This window comes from Orcinus orca, chromosome 5 (genome assembly GCF_937001465.1).
Source record: "Orcinus orca chromosome 5, mOrcOrc1.1, whole genome shotgun sequence".
Lineage (NCBI taxonomy): Eukaryota > Metazoa > Chordata > Mammalia > Artiodactyla > Delphinidae > Orcinus > Orcinus orca.
This window is the reverse complement of record NC_064563.1, coordinates 82,475,153-82,499,102: the sequence shown is the minus strand read 5'-3', so window position 1 is coordinate 82,499,102 and position 23,950 is coordinate 82,475,153. Positions and strand designations below refer to the sequence as shown.

The 23,950-nt window shown below is 37.5% G+C and overlaps 2 protein-coding genes across 6 annotated transcripts in view; both read left to right on the top strand.

Annotated features, from left to right (window-relative positions):
* Window positions 1-23,950, top strand: part of SLC15A2 (solute carrier family 15 member 2) — a 779,020-nt gene that overhangs the window by 38,857 nt on the left and 716,213 nt on the right. The window lies entirely within an intron of this gene.
* Window positions 1-23,950, top strand: part of STXBP5L (syntaxin binding protein 5L) — a 361,807-nt gene that overhangs the window by 70,239 nt on the left and 267,618 nt on the right. For all 5 annotated transcript variants that reach the window (XM_033403324.2, XM_033403323.2, XM_004278542.4 and 2 more), the window contains exons 4-5: window positions 19,465-19,546; window positions 23,223-23,323. In XM_033403324.2, coding sequence (XP_033259215.1) covers window positions 19,465-19,546; window positions 23,223-23,323 — 183 coding nt within the window. The remainder of the gene's footprint in view (window positions 1-19,464; window positions 19,547-23,222; window positions 23,324-23,950) is intronic.

The window sequence follows — 23,950 nt, the reverse complement described above, 5'->3', positions numbered from 1 at the left end:
AGTTGGGGAAGAACAAAAAAGTTCTGGTGATGGATGGTGGTGATGGTTCCCAACAATGTGATTGTACTTAATGCCACAGAACTGTGTACTTGATAATGGTTAAAATGGTAAATTTTATGTTATATATATTTTATCACAATGAAAAAATAAAATAAGAAAATAATTAAAATTTTTCAAAAAGAAATAAAATTTGGGGAGAGAAGTAAGTAGAAATAAAGAGTTCCTCAGACAAACAAAAAATTAGAGAATTCACTGCCATCAGAGCTGCACCTAAAAATGTTAAAAAGAAGTGTTTTAGGGAAGAAGAAAATGATATGTCAGAAATGTAAATCTATGTAAAGGAAGAGTGTTGGGGAAGGAATAAATGAAGGTAAAGCAGAATCTCCTATTTTTTCTTCTTATTTTTTTATTGAGATATAATCAGAGTATAACATTGTATAAATTTAAGGTATACAGTATGTTTAATACATTTACATATTGCAATATGATTACAATGTAGTATTAGGTATTGTTCCCAAACTCAGGAGCACCCCAGGTGAAATTCAAAACTGGGTTCCATACACAGAGGGCAAAGAGAGGCCAAAGAAAGAGGCAGACCAGTCCAGATTGGTAGGTGGTAGTTTTAATCAGCAAGGCAATTTGCATACAAGGCTTGTCCTGAAAGACTGCAAGATGAATAGATGACCACTCTGGCCCACCAGAATCCCGAAAGTTTATATAGAGGGCTTAACTGGGTTCAGCCATGTATTCAATCTGGATGGTCTCAATAATACATTACTCTCTCAAAGCTGCATCTTTGAAATGGCTACTAGTATGAGAATAGCAGTTGGGTGGACCTTACATTCCAAGGACAATGGAGGGTGTGTGGAGCCTCTAATTGCCTGGATAGACTGGTGGTTTTATCTTCTTGATGATATCCTCCAACATACCTTCATCATATCCCATAATTATCTTTTTATTTTTGTGATCTAGTTTCTTTATAACTTTGTAAAGAGTTTCTTTACAACTTTGAAGTATATAATACAGTATTTTTAACTATAATGACAGTGTTATACATTAGATCTCCAGAACTTATTCATCTTCTAACTGCAAGTTTGTACCTCTTGATCAACATCTCCCCAATTCCTCCACCTCCCCAGACCCTGGTAACAACCATTCTAAGTTTCTACAAGTTCAAGTTTATTAGAGTCTACATATAAGTGATAATATACAGTATTTTTCCTTCTCTGTCTGACTTATTTCACTTAGCGTAATGCCAACAAAGTCCATTCATGTTGTTGCAAATGGCAGGATTTCCTTCTTTCTCATGGCTGAATGATATTCTATTGTGTGTGTGTGTATGTGTATACATGCATTACATATATATGTATATATGTACATATATTTATACACACATATATAAAAAATGTTTTCTTTATCCATTCATCTGTTGATGGACACATAGTTTGTTTCCATGTCTTGGCTGTTGTGAATAATGCTGCAGAGCATGGGGCATGGGGATACTGATATCATTTTGAGAGAGTGATTTCATTTCCTTAGTATATATATACACCCAGAAGTGGAATTGCTGGATCGTATGGTATCTCTATTTTTATCTTTTGAGGAACCTCCAAACTGTTTTCCATAATAGCTGTACCAATTTACATTTCCAGCAACAGTGCACAAGGGTTCCCTTTTCTCCACATCCTTGCCAATGCTTTTTGATTACAGTCATTCTGACAGATGTGAGATGATAGCTCATTGTGGTTTAGATTTGCATTTCCTTGATGATTAGTGATGTTGAGCATGTTTTCATGCTGTTGGCCATTTGTATGTCTTTTCTGGAAAAATGTCAGAAAAAATTCAGGTCCTTTGCCCCTCCCCTCCTCTTGTGGCTGTTGATTTCTATAAATATTTTGGTACATTTTGGATATTAACCTCTTACCTGATATATGGCATGCAAGTATGTTCTCTAGTTCTGTAGGTTTCTTCTTCATTCTGTTGATTACATCTTTTGCTGTACAGAAGCTTTTTTGTTTGCTGTAGTGCCACTTGTTTATTTTTGCTTTTGTTGCTTGTGCTTTTGGTGGTATCCAAAAAATCATTGCCAAAACCAATGTCAAGGAGATTTTGGTGTATATTTTCTTCCAGGAGTTTTATAGTTCCAGGTCTTACGTTGAAATCATTAATTCATTTCAAGTTACTTTCTGTGAATGATATAAGATAGGGATCCATTTCATTCTCTTGCATCAGAATATTTATTTCTATGTATAGAAAACACCCAATGTCATTTTTTGAAAATACTATCCTTTCTTCATGGTGTATTCTAGGCTCCCTTGTCAAATATTAGTTGACTGTATGTGTGTGGGCTTATTTCTAGGCTCTTGATTCTGTTTCATTGGTCTCTGTGTCTGTTTCTGCACCAGTATCATACTGTTTTGGTTACTGTAGCTTTGTAATATAGTTTGAAATCAAGAAGTGTGGTGGCTGCAGGTTTGTTCTTTTTTTTAGGGGGTTTGAAAAATGTAATAGTTGAAATAAAATTCTTTTTTTATACATCTTTATTGGAGTATAATTGCTTCACAGTGCTGTGCTGGTTTCTGTTGTACAGCAAAGTGAATCAGCCATATGCATACATATATCCCCATATCCCCTCCCTCTTGAGCCTCCCACCCACCCTCCCTATCCCACCCCTCTAGGTTGTCGCAAAGCATTGAGCTGATCTCCCTGTACTCTGCTGCTTTCCACTAGCTATCTGTTTTACATTTGGTAGTGTATATATGTTGATGCTTCTCTCACTTTGCCCCAGCTTCCCCCTCCCCCACCATGTCCTCAAGTCCATTCTCTATATCTCCGTCTTTATTCCTGCTCTGCCACTAGGTTCATCAGTACCATTTTTTTAAGATTCCATTTATATGCATTAGCATATGGTATTTGTTCTCTCTTTCTGACTTACTTCACTCTATGACAGACTCTAGGTCCATCCACCTCATTAAAAATTACTCAATTTCGTTTATTTTTATGGCTGAGTAATATTCCATTGTATATATGTGCCACATCTCCTTTCTCCATTCATCTGTTGATAGACATTTAGATTGCTTCCATGTCCTGGCTACTGTAAATAGTGCTGCAGTGAACGTTGTGGTACATGTCCCTTTTTGAATTATGGTTTTCTCAGGGTATATGCCAAGTAGTGGGATTGCTTGGTCATATGGTAGTTCTATTTTTAGTTTTTTAAGGAACCTCCATACTGTTTTCCATAGTGGTTGTATCACTTTACATTCCCACCAACAGTGCAGGAGGGTTCCCTTTTCACACACGCTATTCAGCATTTATTGTTTCTAGATTTTTTGATAATGGCCTTTTTGACCAGTGTGAGGTGATACCTCATTCTAGTTTTGATATGCATTGCTCTAATAATTAGTGATGTTGAGCATCTTTTCATGTGCCTCTTGGCCATCTGTATGTCTTCTTTGGTGAAATGTCTATTTAGGTCTTCCACCCATTTTTTAATTGGATTGTTTGTTTTTTTGAGGTTGAGCTCCATGAGCTGTTTGTATATATTGGAGGTTAATCCTTTGTCCGTTGGAGATTAATCCTTAGTCCATTGTTTCATTTGCAAATATTTTCTCCCATTCTGAGGGTTGTCTTTACATTTTGTTTATGGTTTCCTTTGCTGTGCAAAAACTTTTAAGTTTAATTAGGTCCCATTTGTTTATTTTTGTTTTTATTTACATTACTTTAGGAGGTGGGTCAAAAAAAGATCTTGCTGTGGTTTTATGTCAAAGAATGTTTTTCCTATGTTTTCCTCTACGAGTTTTATAGTGTCCAGTCTTACATTTAAGTCCTTGATCCATTTTGAGTTTATTTTTGTGTATGGTTTCTAATTCTAATTTCATTTCATTCTTGTACATGTAGCTGTCCAGTTTTCCCAGCACCACTTATTGAAGAGGCTTTCTTTACTCCATTGTATGTTCTTGCTTCCTTTGTCGTAAATTAGGTGACCATATGTGCATGGTTTATCTCTGGGCTTTCTGTCCTATACCATTGATCTATATTCCTGTTTTTGTGCCAGTACCATACTTTCTTGATTACTGTAACTTTGTAGTATAGTTTGAAGTCAGGGAGCCTGATTCCTCTGGCTCCATTTTTCTTTCACAAGATTGCTTTTCCTTTTCAGGGTCTTTTGTGTTTCCATACAAATTGTAAAATTTTTTGTTCTAATTCTGTGAAGAATGCCATTTTCTCCACATCCTTGCCAACACATTATTTGTGGTCTTTTTGAAGATAGCTATTCTGACAGGTGTGAGGTGATATCTCATTGTGGTTTTAATTTGCATTTCCCTGATGATTAGCAATGTTGAGCATCTTTTTTTTTTTTTTTTTTTTTTTGTGATACGTGGGCCTCTCACTGTTGTGGCCTCTCCCGTTGTGGAGCACAGGCTCCAGACGCGCAGGCTCAGCAGCCATGGCTCACGGGCCCAGCTGCTCCGCGGCATGTGGGATCTTCCTGGCCTGGGGCACGAACCCGTCTCCCCTGCATCGGCGGGCGGATTCTCAACCACTGCGCCACCAGGGAAGCCCGAGCATCTTTTTATGTGCCTGTTGGCCATCTGTGTGTCTTCTTTGGAAAAATGTCTATTCAGGTCTTCTGACATTTTTAATTGGGTTGTTTGTTTTTTTGATATTGAATTGTGTGACCTTTTTATATATTTGGAATATTAACCCTTATTGGTCATATTTTCAGTTTTTTCTCCCATTAAGTAGGTTATCATTTCCTTTTGCCAATGGTTCCCTTTGCTATGCAAAAGCTTTTAAGTTTAATTAGGTCCCATTTGTTATTTTTCCTTTGTTTCCTTTGCCTGAGGAGATTGATCCAAAAAAATATTGCTATGACTTATGTCAAAGAATGTCCTGCCTGTCTTTTTTTTTTTTTTTTTTTTTTTTGTGGTACACGGGCCTCTCACTGTTGTGGCCTCTTTCGTTGCAGAGCACAGGCTCCGGACGCGCAGGATCAGTGGCCATGGCTCATGGGTCTAGCCGCTCTGCGGCATGTGGGATCTTCCCGGACCGGGGCACAAACCCGTGTCCCCTGCCATGGCAGGCGGACTCTCAACCACTGCGCCACCAGGGAAGCCCCCTGCCTGTCTTTTATACTAGGAATTTTATGGTTTCTGGTCTTATATTTATATATTTAATCCATTTTGAGTTTATTTTTGTATAAGGTGTGAGAAAATGTTCTGATTTATTTCTTTTACATGTAGCTATCCAGTTTTCCCAGCACCACTTTTTGAAGGGACTTTTTTCCTATTGCATATTTTTGCCATATTTCTCATAGATTAATTGATCATATGTACATGGGTTTATTTCTGGCCTTTCTCTTCTGTTCCATTGATCTGTGCGCCTGTTTTTATGCCAGTGCCATATTGTTTTGATGACTGTAGTTTTGTAGTGTGTCTAAAGTTAGGGGGTGTGATACCTCTAGCTTTGTTTTCTTTTTTTTTCCCTCAAGATTGCTTTAGCTATTTGGGGTCTTTAGTGGTTCCATATAAATTTTAGAATGATTTATTCTAGATCTGTGAAAAACTTCATGGGTATTTTGATAGGGATTGCATTAAATCTGTAGATTACTTTGAGTAGTATGGATACTTTATCAATATCAATTATTCCAGCCCATGAACACAGGATATCTTTTCTTTGTATCAGCCTCAACTTGCTTCGTGTTTTATAATTTTCAGAGTATAGGTCTTTTACCTCCTTGGTTAAGTTTATTCTAAGGTATTTTGTTTTTCTTGATATGATTTCAAATGGAATTGTTTCCTTACTTTCACTTTCTGTTATTTCATTCTTAGTGTATAGAAAAGCAACAGATTTCTGTATGTTAATCTTGTATCCTACAACTTAAGTGAATTAGTCTGTAAGTTCTAATAGTTCTTTTTTTTTTTGGTGGGCGACACTTTAGGGTTTTCTCTATATTGTCTCATGTCTTCTGCAAATAGTGACAGTTTTGTTTCTTCCCTTCCAATTTGGATGCCTTTTTCTTTCTTTTCTTTTTTTTTTGTCTGATTGCTGTTGCTAGGAATTCCAATACTATGTTAAATAGAAGTGGTGAGAGTGGGCATCCTTGTCTTGTTCCTGATTTTAAAGGAAAAGCTTTCAGCTTTTCAACATTGAATATGGTGTTAGCTGTGGGTTTGTCATAAATGGACTTTATTATGTGGATATATCTTCCCTCCATACCAACTTTGATGAGAGTTTTTATCATGAATGGATGTTGCATTTTGTCAAATGCTTTTCTGCACCTATTGAGATGATTATGTGATTTTTATTCTTTAATTTGTTAACATGGTGTATTACATTGATTGATTTGTGGATATTGTAACCTTCCTTGCATCCCTGGAATAAATCCTATTGATCACAGTATATTGTCCTTTTTATATATTAAGTTTGGTTTGTTAATATTTTTGAGGATTTTTATATACACATTCATCAGAGATATTGGCCTATAATTTTCTTTTTTAGTTTCATTTTAGAGTATACTTCTTTAACAATGTTGTGTTAGTTTTAGGTGTACAGTGAACTGAAAGTGATTCAGTTATACACATACAAGTATCCATTCTTTTTCAAATTCTTTTCCCATTTAGGTTATTACAGAATATTGAGCCAAGTTCCCTGTGCTATACAGTAGGTCCTTGTTGGTTAACTATTTTAAATATAGTAGTGTGTACATGTCAACCCCAAACTACCAATCTATCCTTGCCACCACCACCTGTTCCCCCTGGAAACCATAAGTTCATTATCTAAGTCTGTGAGTATTTCTGTTTCATAAATTAGTTCATTTGTATCATTTTTTTTAGATTCCACATATAAGCAATATCATATGATACTTGTCTTTCTCTGTCTGACTTAACTTCACTTAGTATGGTAATCTCCAGGTCCATCCATGTTGCTGCAAATGGCAGTATTTTATTCTTTTTAATGGTTTAATCATACTCCATTGTATATATGTACCACATCTTCTTTATCCATTCATCTGTCAGTGGACATTTAGGTTGCTTCCATGTCTTGGCTATTGTAAACAGTGCTGCAGTGAACATTGGGGTGTGTGTATCCTTTCGAACCATGTTTTTCTCCAGGTATATGCCCAGGAGTGGGATTGCTGAATCATATGGTAGCTGTATTTGTAGTTTTTGGAGGAACCTTCATACTGTTCTCCATAGTGGCTGTACCAATTTACATTCCCAGTGGTGTAGGAGGGTTCCTTTTTTTCCCACACTCTCTCCAGCATTCATTGTTTGTAGACTTTTTGATGATGGCCATTCTGAGTGGAGTGAGCTGGTACCTCATTGTAGTCCTGATTTGCATTTCTCTAATAAGTGATGTTCAGCATCTTTTCATGTGCTTCTTGGCCATCTGTACATTTCTTTAGCGAAATGTATATTTAGATCCTCTGCCCATTTTTTGATTGGTTTGTCTGTTTTTTTCTTTTTTTTTTAATATATTGAGCTCATGAGCTGTTTGTAGATTTTGGAGATTAATGCCTTGTTGGTTGCATGGTTTGCAAATATTTTCTCCCAACCTGTGGGTTGTCTTTTTGTTTCGTTTATGGTTTCCTTTGCTGTGCAAAGGCTTTTGAGCTTAATTAGTCCCATTTGTTTATTTTTATTTCCATTACTCTTGAGAAAGATATTGCTGTGATTTATGTCAAAAAGTGTTCTGCCTATGTTTTCCTCTAAGAGTTTTATAGTATGTGGTCTTACAATTAGGGCTTTAATCCATTTTATTTTTGTGTATCATCTTAAAGAATGTTCTAATTTCATTCTTTTACATGTAGCTGTCCAGTTTTCCCTGCACAATTTGTTGTAGAGACTGTCTTTTCTGTTTGTATACTCTTGCCTCCTTTGTTGTGGATTAATTGACCATAGGTGCATGGGTTTATTTCTAGGCTTTCTATCCTGTTCTATTGATCTATATTTCAGTTTTGTGCCAGTGCCATACTGTTGTGATGACTGTAGCTTTGTAGTGTAGTCTGAAGTGAGGGGAACTGATTCCTCCAGCTCGGTTTTTCTTTCTCAAGTTTGCTTTGGTTATTTGGGCTCTTTTGTGTCTCCATACAAATTTTAAGATTTTTTGTTCCAGTTCTGTAAAAATTGTCACTGGTAATTTGATAGGGATTGCATTGAATCTGTACATTGCCTTGGGTAGTGTAGTCATTTTCACAATGTTGATTCTTCCAATCCAAGAACATGGATATCGTTCCATCTGTTTGTGTCATCTTCAATTTCTTTCATCAGCATCTTATAGTTTTCTGTGTACAGGTCTTCTGCCTCCTTAGGTAAGTTTATTCCTAGGTATTTTATTCTTTTTTATGCAGTGGTAAATGGGAGTGTTTCTTTAATTTCTTTATCTGATCTTTTATTGTTAGTGTATAAAATGCAACAGATTTCTGTGTATTAATTTTGTATCCTGCAACTTTACAGAATTCATTGATGAGCTCTAGTAGTTTTCTGGTAGCTGCTTTGGGATTTTCTATGTATAGGATCATGTCATCTGCAAACAGTGAGTTTTACTTCTTCTTTTCCAGTTTGGATTCCTTTTATTTTTCTTCTCTGATTGCCATGGCTAGGACTTCTAAAACTATGTTGAATAAAGGTGGCGAGAGTGGACATCCTTCTATTGTTCCTGAACTTAGGTAAAATGCTTTTAGCTTTTTGTCTTTGACTGTGATGTTAGCTGTAGGTTTGTCATATATGGCCTTTATTATGTTGAGATATGTTCCTCAGTGCCCACTTTCTGGAGAGTTTTTATCATAAATGGGTGTTGGATTTTGTTAAAATCTTTTTCTGCATCTATTGAGATGATCATATGGTTTCTATTCTTTAATTTGTTGATGTGGTGTATCACACTAATGGCTTTGCAGATATTGAAAAACCCTTGCATCTCTGGGATAAATCCCACTTGATCATGGGGTATGATCCTTTTAATGTATTGTTAGATTCAGTTTGCTAGTATTTTGTTGAGGATTTTTGCATGTATGTTCATCAGTGATATTGGCCTATAGTTTTCTTTTTTTGTGACATCTTTGTCTGGTTTTGGTATCAGAGTGATGGTGGCCTCATAGAATGAGTTTGCGAGTGTTCCTTCCTCTGCATTTTTTGGAAGAGTTTCAGAAGGATAGGTGTTAACTCTTCTCTAAATGTTTGATAGAATTCACCTGTGAAGCCATATGGTCCTGGTCTTTTGTTTGCTAGGAGTTTTTAAATCACAGTTTCAATTTCAGTACTTGTGATTGGTGTGTTCTTATTTTCTGTTTCTTCCTGGTTCAGTCTTGGAAGGTTGTGGCTTTCTAAAAATTTGTCCATTTCTTCTAGGTTGTCCATTTTGTTGGCATATAGTTGCTTATAGTAGTCTCTTAGGATGCTTTGTATTTCTGTGGTGTCCGTTTTAACTTCTTTTTCATTTCTCATTGTATTGATTTGAACTCTATCCCTTTTTATCTTCATGAGTCTGGCTAAAGGTTTATCAATTTTGTTTATATTCTCAAAGAACCAGCTTTTAGTTTCATTGATCTTTTCTATTGTTTTATTTGTCTCTATTTCACTTATTTCTCCTCTGATCCTTATGATCTCTTTCCTTCTACTAACTTTGGGTTTTGTTTGTTCTTCTTTCTCTAGTTGCTTCAGGTGTAAGGTTAGGTTGTTCATTTGAGATTTTCCTTGTTTCGTTAGGTAGGATTGTATTGCTATAAACTTCCCTCTTAGAACTGCTTTTGCTGTGTCTCATAGGTTTTGGATCATCATGCTTTCATTTTCATTTGTCTCTAGGTATTTTTTGATTTCCTCTTTGATTTCTTTAGTGATCCATTGATTTTTTAGTAGCATATTGTTCAGCCTTCACGTGCTTTGTTTTTTACAATTTTTTTTTATTGTAGTTGATATTTAATCTCTTAGCATTGTGGTCAGTAAAAATGCTTGGTATGATTTCAGTTTTCTTAAATTTTCCATTGCTTGCTTTGTGGTCCAGCATGTGATCTATCCTGAACAACATTCCATGTGCATTTGAAAAGAATGTGTATTCTGCTGCTTTTGGATGGAATGCTCTATAACTATCAGTTAAGTCCATCTGGTTTAACGTGTCATTTAAGGCCTGTGTTTCCTTACTGGTTTTCTTTCTGGATGATCTGGCCATTGATGAAAGTGGGGTGTTAAAGTCCCCCACTATTATTGTGTTACTGTTGATTTCTCCTTTTATGGCTGTTAGCATTTGCCTTATATATTGAGGTGCCCCTATGTTGGATGCATATATATTTTCCACTGTTATATCTTCTTCTTGGATTGATCCCTTGATTTTTATGTAGTGTCCTTCTTTGTCTCTGTTTCAGTCTTTGTTTTAATGTCTTTTTGTCTTATATGAGTATTGCTACTCTGGCTTTCTTTTGATTTCCATTTTTATGGAATACCTTTCCATCCCCTCACTTTCAGTCTGTATGTGTCCCTAGATCTGAAGTTTGTCTCTTGTAGACAGCATATATATGGGTCTTGTTTTTGTATCCATTCAGCAAGTATATGTCTTTTCATTGGGGCATTTAATCCGTTTACGTTTGAGGTAATTACTGATATGTATGTTCTTATTGCCATTTTGTTAATTGTTTAGGATTTGTTTTTGTAGGTCTTTTTTCTTCCCCTACTCTTTTATTCTCTTCTTTTGTGATTTGATGACTAATTTTAACATTGTGTTTGGGTTTCTTTTTCTTTTTTGCATGTGTATCGTAGATTTTTCGGTTTGGGGTTACCATGAGGTTTTTTTTTTTTACCATGAGGTTTTGATATAAGTCTATATAGGAACAATATTGTTTTACGTTGCTGGTCTTTTGATTTCAAATGCATTTTCAATATCCTGCATTTGTGCTTTCCTCTTCTCACGAATGCTGGTTTTGATATCTTATTTGTTAGTGGATGATTTCCTACCTTTACTATGTGTTTTTCTTTACCAGAGAGGTTTTCCATTCGTAATTTTTTTGTGTCTAGTTTTGGTCTCTTCTTTTCCCTATAGAGAAGTTCCTTAAGCATCTGTTGCAGAGCTGTTCTGGTGGTGCTGAATTCTCTTAGCTTTTGCTTTTCTATAAAGCTTTCATTTCTCTGTGGAATCTGAATGAGAGCCTTGCTGGGTAGAGTATTCTTGGTTGTAGGTTCTTTCCTTTCATCACTTTAAATATATCATGCCACTCCCTTCTGGCCTGCAGAGCTTCTCCTGAGAAACAGCTGATAACCTTTTGGGATTCCTTGTAAGTTATTTGTTGCTTTTCCCTTGATGCTTTTAATATGTTTTCTTTGTCTTTAATTTTTGTAATTTGATTACTATGTGTCTCGGCATGTTCCTCCTTGGGTTTATCCTGCCTCTGACTCACTGCGCTTCTTGGGCTTGGGTGACTGTTTCCTTTCCCATGTCAGGGAAGTTTTCACCTGTTATCTCTTTAAATATTTTCTGACGGCCTTTTTCTCTCTCTTCTCCCTCTGGGACCCCTATAATGCAAATGTTGGTGCATTTTATGTTGTCCCAGAAGTCTCTTAGACTGTCCTTGTTTCTTTTCATTCTTTTTACTTTATTCTGTTCTGCAGCAGTGATTTCCACCACTCTGTCTTCCAGTTCACTTATCTGTTCTGCCTCAGTTGTTCTGTTATTGATTCCTTCTAGTGTATTTTTCATTTCAGTTATCATGTTGTTCATCTCTGTTTGTTTATTCTTTAGTTCTTCTAGATCTTTTTTAAACATTTCTTGTGTCTTCTCGAGCTATGCCTCCACTCCCTTTCTGAGATCTTGGATCATCTTTACTGTTATTACTGTGAATTCATTTTTGGGTAGATTGCCTATCTCCACCTTGCTTTGTTGTTCTGGGGTTTTATCTTGTTCCTTCATCTGGGACTTATTCTTCTGCCATATATCATTTTGTCTAACTTTCTGTGATTGTGGTTTCCTTTACATTGGCTGCAGGGTTTTACATTGGCTGCTGTAGTTTTTCTTGCTTCTGCTGTCTGCTCCCTAGTGGATGAGGCTGTCTAAGAGGCTTGTGCAGGACACTGGTTCTTGCCCACTGGTGCGTGGAGCTGTGCCTTGTCCCTCTGGTGGGTAGGGCTGTGCCAAGGGATGTGTCTAGAGAGCTGTGGGTTCAGGAAGACTTTATGCACCCTGTCTGCTGATGGGTGGAGCTGTTTTCCCATCTTGTTGGTTGTTTGGCCTGGGTATTCCAGCACTGGAGGCTGCAGGCTGTAAGGTGGGGCCAGGTGTTAAGAAAATGACAGTCTCTAGGAGGGCTCACACCAATGAGTACTCTCAAGAACTGCCATCGCCAGTGTCTTTGTCCCTGTAATGAGCACAGCCTTCTCCCACCTCCACAGGAGACCCTCCAATACCAGAAGATAGGTCTGGCACAGTCTTTTATGAGATCACTGCTTTTTCCATGCGTTCTGATGCACACGAGACCTTGCATGCACCCTCCAAGAGTGGTGTTTGTGTTTCCCCCAGTCCTGGAATTCCTGTGATCAAACCCTGATGGCCTTCAAAGCCAGATTCTCTGGGGGCTCCTCCTCCCCTTGCCACCATTGTCAGACCCCCAGGCTGGGGAGCCTGATGTGGGGCTCAGAACTTTCACTTCTGTGGTATAATTATTTTCCAGTTTGTGGGTCACCCACCTGGTGGGTATGGGATTTGATTTTATAGCAGTTGCACCACTCTTACTGTCTCATTGTGGCTTCTTCTTTGTCTTTGGATATAGGCGATTTTTTTGGTAGGTTCCAGCTTTTTTTGTTTATTTTGTTTTGTTTTTTGTCGATAGTTGTTTAGCAGTTAGTTGTGATTTTGGTGTTTTCATAAGAGCAGTAAGCTCATGTCCCTCTACACCATCTTGTCTCCGTCCTTTGTAATTTTCTTTCTTTTTTTTTCTTTGCGGTGTCTTTGGTTTAGGTATTAGGATAACAATGGCCTCATAGAGTGAACTTGGAAGTGTTCCCTCTTCTTGACTATTTTGGAATAGTTTTTGAAGGACAGGTATTGATATTAGTTCTTCTTTTTATGTTTGTAGAATTTCCTGGTGAAGTGGTTTGGTCCTGGAGCCTTGTTTGCTGGGAGCTTTTAAAAATTATAAATTCAATTTCACTACAAGTGATAGTTTGTTCAGATTGTCTGTCTCTTCCTGAATCAGTCTTGGAAGGATATGGTTCTAAGAATTTATTTATTTTATCTAGGTTGTTCAATTTATTGGCATATAACTGTAGTATTCTCTTATGTTTTTTTGTACCTTTGTGATATGAATTATAAATTTTCCTGTTTCTTATGTTGTTAATTTGGATCTTGTCTTTTTTTTTTCTTGATGAGCCTAGCTATAAACTTATCAATTTTGTTTATCTTTTCAAAAAATAAGTTCTTGGTTTTATTGATTTTTCTGGTTTTTCTTTGGGGGGGGTCACTATTTTATTTATTTCCTTTCTGATCTTTATTATCTCCTTCCTTCTCCTGACTTTGGGCTTTGTTCCTTTTTTTTTTTTTTTAATTCTTTCAGATGGTACATTAGGTTGTTCATGTGAGATTTTTCTTATTTCTTGATGAAGGCCTATATCACTGTAAACTTCCCTCTTAAAACGGCTTTTTTTGTGTGTGTGTCCCATAGATTTGGAAAGTTGCATTTTTAGTTTTATTTGTCTTGAGGTATTTTACGATTTCTTCATTGATCTATTGGCTTTTTAGTTGCATGTTGTTTAGTCTCCATTTTTTTTTTTTACCTATTTTTCTTTCTGTGATTGATCTCTAGTTTTGTATTAGTTTCTAGTTTTGTTTTTTTTTTTCAGAAAAAATGCTTGATGTCTTTTTATCCTTTTAAATTTGTTTAAACATGTTTTGTGGCATAGCGTGTAATATGTCCTGGAGAACATTCCATGCGCCCTTGAAAAGAATGTGTAGTCTGCTGTTTGGTGATGTAAAGTCCTTTAGATACCTATTAAGTCCAGTTGGTCTAATGTGTCATTTAAGACTACTGTTTCTTAATTTTTTTTCTGGATAATCTGTTTATTGATGTAAGAAGATGTTAAAGTACCCTACTATTATTGTATTATTGTCTATTTCTCCCTTTACGTCTGTTAAAATTTGCTTCATTTACTTATGTGCTCCTATATTAGCTGTATATATGCTAACGAGTCTTATATCCTCTACTTGTATTGATCCCTTTATCATTATATGATGCCCTTCTTTTTCTTCTGTGGTTGATTTTGTCTGATGAGAGTATTGCTACTCCATCTTTCCTGTCGTTTGCATTTGCATGGAATATCGTTTTCTATTCCCTCGCTTTTAGTCTGAGTGCCTTTAGCTTTGAAGTGAGTCTCTTATAGCCAGGATATAGATGTGTCCTGGGTTTTTTTTAAATACAATCAGCACTTTATGTCTTTTGATTTGAGCATTTAATCCATTGACATATAAAGAGAGCATTGATTGGTATGTACTTATTTCCATTTTGTTACTTGTTTTTTGTTACTTGTTTGTTGTTTTTTCTGTTCTTTTCTTCTTCTTTTAATTTCTTCTCCTGTGGTTTGATGGGTGTGTGTGGTATGCTTGTGTTCCTTTCTCTCTAGTTTTTGTGTACCTATTGCCTATTGTATGGTTTTGATTTGTGGTTAACATGGAGTTTATATATGTTGACCTATAACTATGTCTACTTCTTCCAAAGCAGTAGTCATTTAAGTTTAAACACATTCTAAAAGATCTACATCTTTTACTCCCCTCCCCCGTGTTTTTTGTTTTTGATGTCATATTTTACATCTTCATATTTATCCCTTAACTGTTTATTGCAGTTATAGTTGATTTTGCAATTTTTGTCTTTTAATCTTCACATTAGCTTATTTAAGTGGTTGATCCACAGTCTTTACTATATATTTGCCTTTACTAGTGGGATTTTTCCTTTCCTATAAATTCTTACTTGTTGTAGCCATTTCTTTTCCATTTAGGGAAGATGCTTTAACATTTCTTTTAGGGTCAATTTAGTTAGTATTGATGAACTCTTTTAGTTTTTGCTTGTCTGAGAAATTTTTTTCTCTCCTTCATTTATGAATGATAATCTTGTGGGACAGAGTATCTCAGGTTGTAGGTTTCCCCTTTCAGCACTTTAAATATATCATGCCACTCCCTTCTGGCCTGCAAAATCTGTAGAATAATAAGCTGATAGCCTTATGGGTATTCCCTTGTATGTGACTCTTTGTTTTTCATTTGCTGCCTTTAGAATTCTCTATCTTTAACTTTTTCCATTTTAATTATGATATCTCTTGGTGTGGGTCTCTTCAGTTCATTTTGTTTGGGACCCTCTGTGCTTCCTGTATCTGGATGTCTGTTTCCTTCTTCAGGCTTGAAAATTTTTTAGCCATAATTTCATCAAACACATTTTCAACCCCTTTCTCTATCGCTCCTTTTTGAACCCCTATAATGCAAATGTTAGTATGCTTGATGTTGCCTCAGTGATCCCTTAAACTATCCTTACCTTTTTTTTTTTTTTTTTTGTGGTATGCGGGCCTCTCACTGCTGTGGCCTCTCCCGCTGCGGAGCACAGGCTCCAGACGCGCAGGCCCAGCGGCCATGGCTCATGGGCCCAGCCGCTTCGTGGCACGTGGGATCCTCCCAGACCGGGACATGAACCCACGTCCCCTGCATCTGCAGGCGGACTCTCAACCACTGCGCCAAAGGATAGGTAAGCCCTATCCTTACCTTTTAAAATTTATTTTTCTTTTTGCTGTTATGATTGGGTGATTTCCATTATTCTTTCTTACAGATTGCTTATGCATTCTTCTGCATCACCTAGTCTGCTGTTAAATCCTTCTAGTATGTTTTTCATTCCAGTTATTTTATTCTTTTTCTCTAACTGGTTCTTTTTTATATTTTCTAGTTCCCTGTTAAAATTCTCACTGTGTTCATCTATTCTCTTCCCAAGTTCAGTTAGCATTCTTATTACTAATGCTTTGAATTCTTTATCTGGCAAATTATTTATCTCTGTTTCATTAGTTGTTTTTTCAGGGCTTTGTTTCTTGTTCTTTTGCTTGAAACAAATTCCTTTGTCTTCTCATTTTACTTAACTTTCTTTGTCTTTACAAAATTAGGTGAAACATTTACCTATTTCAGTCTTGCAGGGGTGTCCTGTGTGACAGCATCCCCATGCAGTCTTCACATGCTGAGTGGCTTTCTTGGGATTGCTAATCTGAAGTGAGCACAGGTCACATCTTCCCTTTGGGTGTGCTGGCAGCTACCACCTTGCTGGGAGGCAGGGGTGGACGTGGAGGGGCTAGAGCCAGAGCCAGGTGTGAGCCTGGGTTTCTTCTATGTTCAGTGGCTGTCACCACCCTATGGGAGTGGGTTTGGGGCCCAAGATGCTGGAGCTGAAGTCCCATGTGTCGATTGGAGCTGGTTCCATTCCCTGTAAGTGTGCACTCTCCCCTGCCCTCGGTGTTGGCACCTCCATCCCAGTGGAAGGGAACATAAGAGGAAGAGGGGCTTGAGCGGCCCCCAGTGGGGCTGGGTTATGCCCTGGTATGGTCCCAGCAAGCCAGTCAGAGCCCCAGGCCATTTCTGATCCGCTGCCTTCATGTGCTCACCAGAAACATTCTCCCTTGCCCTGTTTAGAAGCGGGGCCTGGCCCTAGCTGGCTCTGCTTCCTCCAAATGTGTGTACCTTCACCCTAGTGGAGAGCAGCTCTGGAGCAAGAGGAGCTGGAGCAACTGCCTGCCGTGGGCCAGGATGCCTGCTGGGTTGATTCCCATACAGGAGTCAGAGCCCCAGGCTGCTCCCAAACTGCTTCCTTCCCACACACCAGCAGTGGCCGCCCTCACCCTGTTCAGATTCAGGGCTGGTTGCACACCAGCTCCATCACCTCCAAGTATGTTATTCCTTAGCAGTGGCAGCCTTTGCCCTAGTGGAGAGGTGTGCTGGAGCAAGAGGGGCTGCAGCAGTCTCCAGATGCAGGCTGGGGTGCACTGGGGCAGTAGTGGGAAACTGGCATGAGCCCTGGGGCGTTTTCAGCCTACTTTCTCCACCTTGTTCCTGGGAGTAAGCAAGCATGTGTGAGTGGAGTCTCAGTTTCTTTCAACTCTCTGGTACATCCCACTGGTTTTTAAACCTGCTCAGGGGACTCATCTACCTGATGTCCAACCCAGTGGCTGGGGTGCCCAATATGTAGTTCAAACCCCTCAGTCCCCAGGGAGGATCTCCCAACCTGTGATATCTCCTTCCTCTTGTCTGTTTCCTGCTACAAGAACTGGTCCCAGCCTGATCCCCTCTCCTCCCTTCCTACCTGACTCCATGTGGGTCTTTCTTTATAGCCTTGGTTGTAAAAGAGCCTTTCTGCCAGTCTCTAGTTTGTTTTCAGCTAGAGTTGCCCCACACATAGATCTGTTTTTGATGCATTCATTGGGGGAGGTGAGCCCAATGTCCTACTCCACCATCTTGATTTCTCCATTTCTTTATTAAATGCATTTAGTTCGTGAATTGTTTTCCTGATTTTGCTTAGTTGTATATCTGTGTTTTCTTGCATTTCATACAGTTTAAGATGATGATTTTACATTCTTTGTCAGGGAAATCATAAATTTCCATTTCTTTGGGGTCAGTTGCTGGAGCTCTATTACTTTCCTTTGGTGGCATCATATTTGTATAATTCTTTGTTGTCTATGTAGCCTTATATTAGTGTCTGTGCATTTGTGAAGCAAGCACCTCTTCCAGTCTTTACAGACTGGTTTCAGAAGATAAAGACGTTCTGTTTGTTTCCCGAGCTGATAGGATTACTTCCATAATTGCAGTTGTGCTGTATTGGAGCCAGTTGTGAGGCTTTTGCTGGGTCTGCAGTAGCATCTATGATTTGTGGGCTTGCTACTGGGTCTTATGCTGGTGTGGATCCCTTCCAGTCCCCAGGTAGATGTGACTACCTGCAGTACCTTGTTCAGTAGGGTGGGACTGGGACAAGGGTCTGCTTTGGGGTCCACGTGTGGGTCCCCAGGTAGCAAGCCTATTACCAGGTAAATGGTGGGTGTGCCTCCTGCCAGATCTTGGGTGGACTGCTGCCTGGTCACTGGATGGGTCCCTGGATGGACAGGACTGACCCTGGACTGTAGCTGAGAGGTACTGGAACTGAGCCTCAATGCTGTTTCAGATTCCACAGCCAAGATTTGCTCTGCAGTCATGGATGGGTATGTCTCCCTCCAGATCACTGGATGGGCTGAATTGGTCCCTGACTGTGGCCAGAGGGGCTGGAGTTGAGTATAGGGCCCTTTCAGGATCTCTTGGAGTGCAGTTATGTTTTCTGACAGGTTCCTGTGCCAGGACTGCTTGGGGATTGTGGTTGGGAGTATTAGGCCCTTTCAGGATCTCTGGGAGTACATACAGGAGTGTGTCCTGTTGGGTACCTGTGGCAGCAGAACTGTTCACAGTCTCCAGTTGGAAGGGGCTAGGACTCAGTGTAGGGCCCTTTCAGTTCTCCAGGGTTGCAGCCAGGTGTGTTTCCTACTGAGACCTTGGACCCTCAGGACTGCTGTAGACTGGCAGACTGTAGTTATGAGGAAGCTGGAGTCACATACAGGGCCTTTTCAGGAACTCCAGGGGACAGAGACAGGAGTGTCTCCTGCCTGGTCTTTGTGCAAGCAGAAATTCTAGAAGACTGGCAGTGAGGGGGCTTGAGCTGAGTATAAACCCCTTTTAGGATCTTAGAGGGTACAGAGAAGCGTGTTTCCTATAGGGTTCCTTTGCCAGCATGATTGTTCCTAGACTGTGGCTGGGACTTGCTGGAGCCCTGTTACAGGCCGCTTCAGAATCCACAGTCTGACGGACTGTACCTTACTTCCAGGGGCTTACCTTCAGGGGTTCCCACACCGCAGCCTAGTGAGGCTGGAGCTGGTTCAAAGGTCACTTCCTGTTCTACAGCCAGGAACAAGTTCTTTAAGTTCTTTATTATGCCTGTTACCTGATACATGAATGAGTGTGACTCCTTTGGGTCCCTTGACATGTGGCATATACTGGTGACAGACCCAGAGCCAAATGGAGCTGTAGCTAAGTTCTCAGGGGTACAGAGCTATTTCTGTTTCTATAGCTGAGACCACAGTCAGTGAGTCAGCTGCCTAAGTGCAAGCCTGTCTCCTCAAAATGGCTGTCTTCATTCTTGGACTGCACCAGGGTTTCACAATCTCCAACCTGGATCCTGAAGCTCCTGTGAAGACACTTTTGTCTGTGAGTGTAGATGCAAAATTACTGTTCTTGAGGGGGGTTGATTATGTACGAGGGACATTTTTCTGACAAGCAATGCTATATAATGTAATTTCCATCAACTAAGACCAAGATTTTTCAACTCTTTATTTACAAAAATAAAGATAACTAGTAAGCCAAATGTCAGTTGCTAAGTAAGTTAGTTTTTTCTTTACACATTAGTATTAATGCTAATTAAAATGTTAGAATCCTTGACTTTTATTATTTTAGACTTGGGAGACCTGGCGTTGATTGTTATTGTCAACATGAAAGTGGTGCAGCTGTTCTGCAGCTCCAATTCTTGATCAATGAGGTAAGGATTTTCTTAGATATTTCTATCTCACACACACATTGTGTAATCTTTTTAATATTATTTTTCTACATGCTTAAAGATATATACGTATGCAATATTGTTCATGGTCACAGTTTTCATAAAAGACTGTACTCCTGTATTTGTCAGTTTATTAAATTTTAAAGGAAAAATTTTGTATGTACCAGAAGATCCTGTTATTGTGATTGTGTAGTATAATTTATAGATTAATTTAATGGTTTAAATGGTTTTTAAAAAATTACTAAAATCCTTTGATTGCTACACTGACCATTAAACTCTCCCTCTACACACTCTCCTCCCACCAATTTGTTTTCTAATCCAGCATTAATTTTCATGTTTTGTCTTTATCTTCCATTAAATAATCTTTTCAGTTATCTGCTTTGGGCTTCTTTGTCTGTATATATCTCCATATTCATTTGTTGGTATACATATGCATAGCTTTATAACAATTGGCTGCCTACCCTACTCCTATTTTTATAGACCTATGGTGATGAGGAACTCCCTAAAGACAAAGTTTGTAAAGCTCAGAAAGTTTGCAGATCTTCCAGTAGTTGAAGGCTACTTAAGGCCTTCTTTTTTTTTTTTTTTTTGCGGTACGCGGGCCTCTCACTGTTGTGGCCTCTCCCGTTGCGGAGCACAGGCTCCGGACGCACAGGCTCAGCAGCAACGGCTCACGGGCCCAGCCGCTCTGCGGCATGTGGGATCTTCCCGGACCGAGGCACAACCCGTGTCCCCTGCATCGGCAGGCGGACTCTCAACCACTGCACCACCAGGGAAGTCCCTTAAGGCCTTCTTGACTCATATTTTTACAATGGATCCTTGAGTCTTTTGAACTCTTTTATATTAAGTGATTCAGTCAATGCAAAAATGTTTTAAGAGTTTATGCCATACCAAATTTGGGCACTTAGGAGATTGAACTCAGTGTATTGAAAGAAAAAAAAAAAGAGGTATCACTGGTTGTTTCTTGTGGCATGAATGGTGATCTTTTATTCAGTATCTCTATATATTTGCATATATATATTCTAAGAACTTTTACTCATAAACATGGGTGAAATGTTTCATATAACTTTACACCAGAGATACCTGAGGCATGAAAAATTTGTGATACTGGGAAATGTCCACTTTTTACTTCTCTTAGCTCAAAAATCTTTCTCATAAGGCTGTGAGATTCTCCTTGTTGACCAGCCTAGCATATTTCATGTTGTAGGCATACTTGCTGTGGGGTACCAAAACGAGAGAGGGAAATAAGGAAGAGCAGGGGAAACATTAAAAAAATATTTTATCGTAATAACTAGTCTTTAGTATCTAGACTGACAACCTTTTTGAAGTCTCAGTGTTACTCTATAGCTCCTAGTTGAGAGATCTCAGCCTTTTGCCTTCTGCATGGATGTTTACTGGCAGGCATAAATTGTTCCCAGGTTATTTTCTGTGTGTCCTGTCCTCTGAGAATTGTCTTCAAGGCCATAAGTTTGCCTCTGTGCTGTTACATAACTAAGAAGAAATAAAAGCAAGCCTTCAACATCTTTCCAGTGTTTACATTGTCTGTCCTGAACTGCTCACCTCGATCTGCCTTATACTCAACTTCTGTACCTTTTTCCAAACTTCCCAGCTTCTGACCTCTTGACCTGTGTTTTTATTCAGTTTTTAATCTTTTCACAGATCTTCATTAGTAGTGCTTTTTATGGATTTGCTTTTGTAAATGAGCCCTAGACACCCTGCCAATGTGCTTACTTTCATGTGTCTTATGTTTCTGTTGGTGTTGTTCAGTGGTTCTGTTCACCTCCCTCAAATGCTGTTATCTCCTAGTTTTATCATAGAATTATTAATACTGACTTCCTTCCTAGATTTATTCAGCTATTACACTAAGATATTATTGAACATCTGCTGATTTATTTTACTTTCATTGCCGTTGGCATATTATATCTTTTGTATAACACATAACTATTTACTGTAGACAATGTTTTATTAATTTTATATATCATAGTCTATCTTCACCCTATCCCAAATGAGTTTCCACTTTCCTGAGAAATGAGATCACTATTCTATATCTCAAAAAAAAAAATTGTAGTTCATCAAGTACTTCCAAGGAGTCCTAATAATTTTCTAATTTGAATATGTAGAACACTTGAGAACAGTTTACAAAAAAAAGCAGACAAACACAAAAATCCTCAAGGCATGTGTAGGATACATTTTATTGCATGAATGTAATTATCTATGAGTTCATTTTAAAATGTATATATCAATGTATACCTCTTTGAATATGTGTATTAACATATTTATATACAAATATGCAATTTGTACACATTTTAAAACATTTTAATGGTTATACTCTCTGGTTATGATTATTGTTTTAAAAGTTATTTTTCTTTGAGACTAAAATCATAGGTATATAATATCGAGAACCATCTTAGGCAACATGAGCATATGTTTGTTGTAGGAATTGTTATGGAAGAGCATTTAGATTCCTATATTCTCTCTAATTCCTAAAGAAGAAGTAAATTCTAGGAATTTCAGTATAGTTCTTCCTAACATCTACATGGTTTATCATTTTTATATCTGTGATTGATTTAATAAACTGTGAAAGGTTACTTGTAACCGAGTACTTTGTAAAGTATGAAAAGAATTTTAGGTATCTCCAGACTACCATAATTGTGCAAGCTCACTTTTACAGAACACATTCAACACTCTAGAGTAGCTTCAGGCTCTGACAGGGCAAGCATTGATGTTTTTTTGCTGGGAAACTCAATGGCAAAAGTTCTGACATAGTTTAAGATGATCTTAACTCAGTAAAATAAATAGTTTATAATAGTTTAAGATGATCTTACTTAACTCAGTAAAATAAATAATTTAAAATATGTATATGAAGTCATACATGGCAGCTAATTTTCTGCCCATATGGTGTCTGCCATACTAATAGGTAGAACCCATCCTATTGTATTTGAAGTAGGATCCATTTTTATTTGGAGGCTTTGTATAAAAAGGATCTTAGTATTATTTTTGTAGTTATACTGAATTCTAGTTGGAGAAATGTTTTCTTTTATTACAGATGTTTTCTTTTGTCATAGATGAAGCTTTTTGAAGTAAGAAAACAAATTAAATTATGTCAAATATACTATATAGGAAGACTATATACTTCTTAACTATACAGAAAATTTTAAGGAAGACTATATACTTCTTTTAGGAAGACTATACACTTCTTAACTATACAGAAAATGTTTACAAACAGTGTATTTTTATATGACCAGATTGCAATTTAAAACTGGGTTGGATATTTGCTTTTCTGTAGAGCTACATGGTATATGTATAAATAGTAAAAACAACAAAAAAATTAAACTTAGTTTTTCCCAAAGAAAATATAAGAAATCTTTAATAGTCACAATGATTCTTATAATAATAATCCCTCTATTGATAAATGCATATTCCTTGAACTAATCATTCTCACCAATCCATATACAGTAGTTTACCTGCTTCTTCTACTGTTAGCATTCTTAGGCTTCCTGACTGAAGTATGTGCATTGTCCTTCCTTGTATTTCTACATTATATAAATACAAATAACATTAAAAGCAGTGAAAAATTCAGTAAATTAGCTTGTTTTTGCTTCGCAAAAAAACCCCCATAAATTAGTAAATCGCTCACTTTGTCTTCATTTTGTTCCAGGGTGCTTTGGTCAGTGCAGGTTCAGATGATACACTTCATTTGTGGAACCTTAGACAAAAAAGGCCAGCTGTTCTTCATTCTCTTAAATTTAACAGAGAACGGTAAGAATGTAAGAGTTAAACAATTTTTTAACGTGTAAGAAAATTATTTCCCGATCAAGTTTCAGGTTAATTTTTGAAAGAATTAAAAAAATAATATTAATAGCTAGAAATAATATTTATGCTTACTTTTATAATAGTTTATTTTCATACAAAATTCATAATTGATGTAGATTCAGTCCTTTTCTAATGGGAACTCCTAGCATTCTTGTTCTCCTTGCTATAAACTAGGACTTCACCAATGATGTGTTCTTTTCCTTAGGTCAAGGTGCTGAAAAGCCAGACCTAAAATTTAAAAGTCAAGTAAATACTAAATGTATTTCCACACCTTTTGATCATGGAAGTTACCTCCTACACTTTCACCCTTTTGCTTAAATATTTTTTACCTTAAAAAAATATGAGACAGAGGTTTTAGACATCCAAAAATGTTGGTACTAAGTGTTGCGCAACATTGCACATCCAAGATTGATATTTTCAAAGATGGTGAATTGATCAGAATTCAAATTCTCCCATTTTAGAATGAAATAATAATTAGAAAAAGAAAATTGTATGAATGGATATGGAAAATGTTACTAGATTTTATTTGTAACAAATTGTCCCAAATTTTAATGTTTCTAGTGTTGGTTTCAA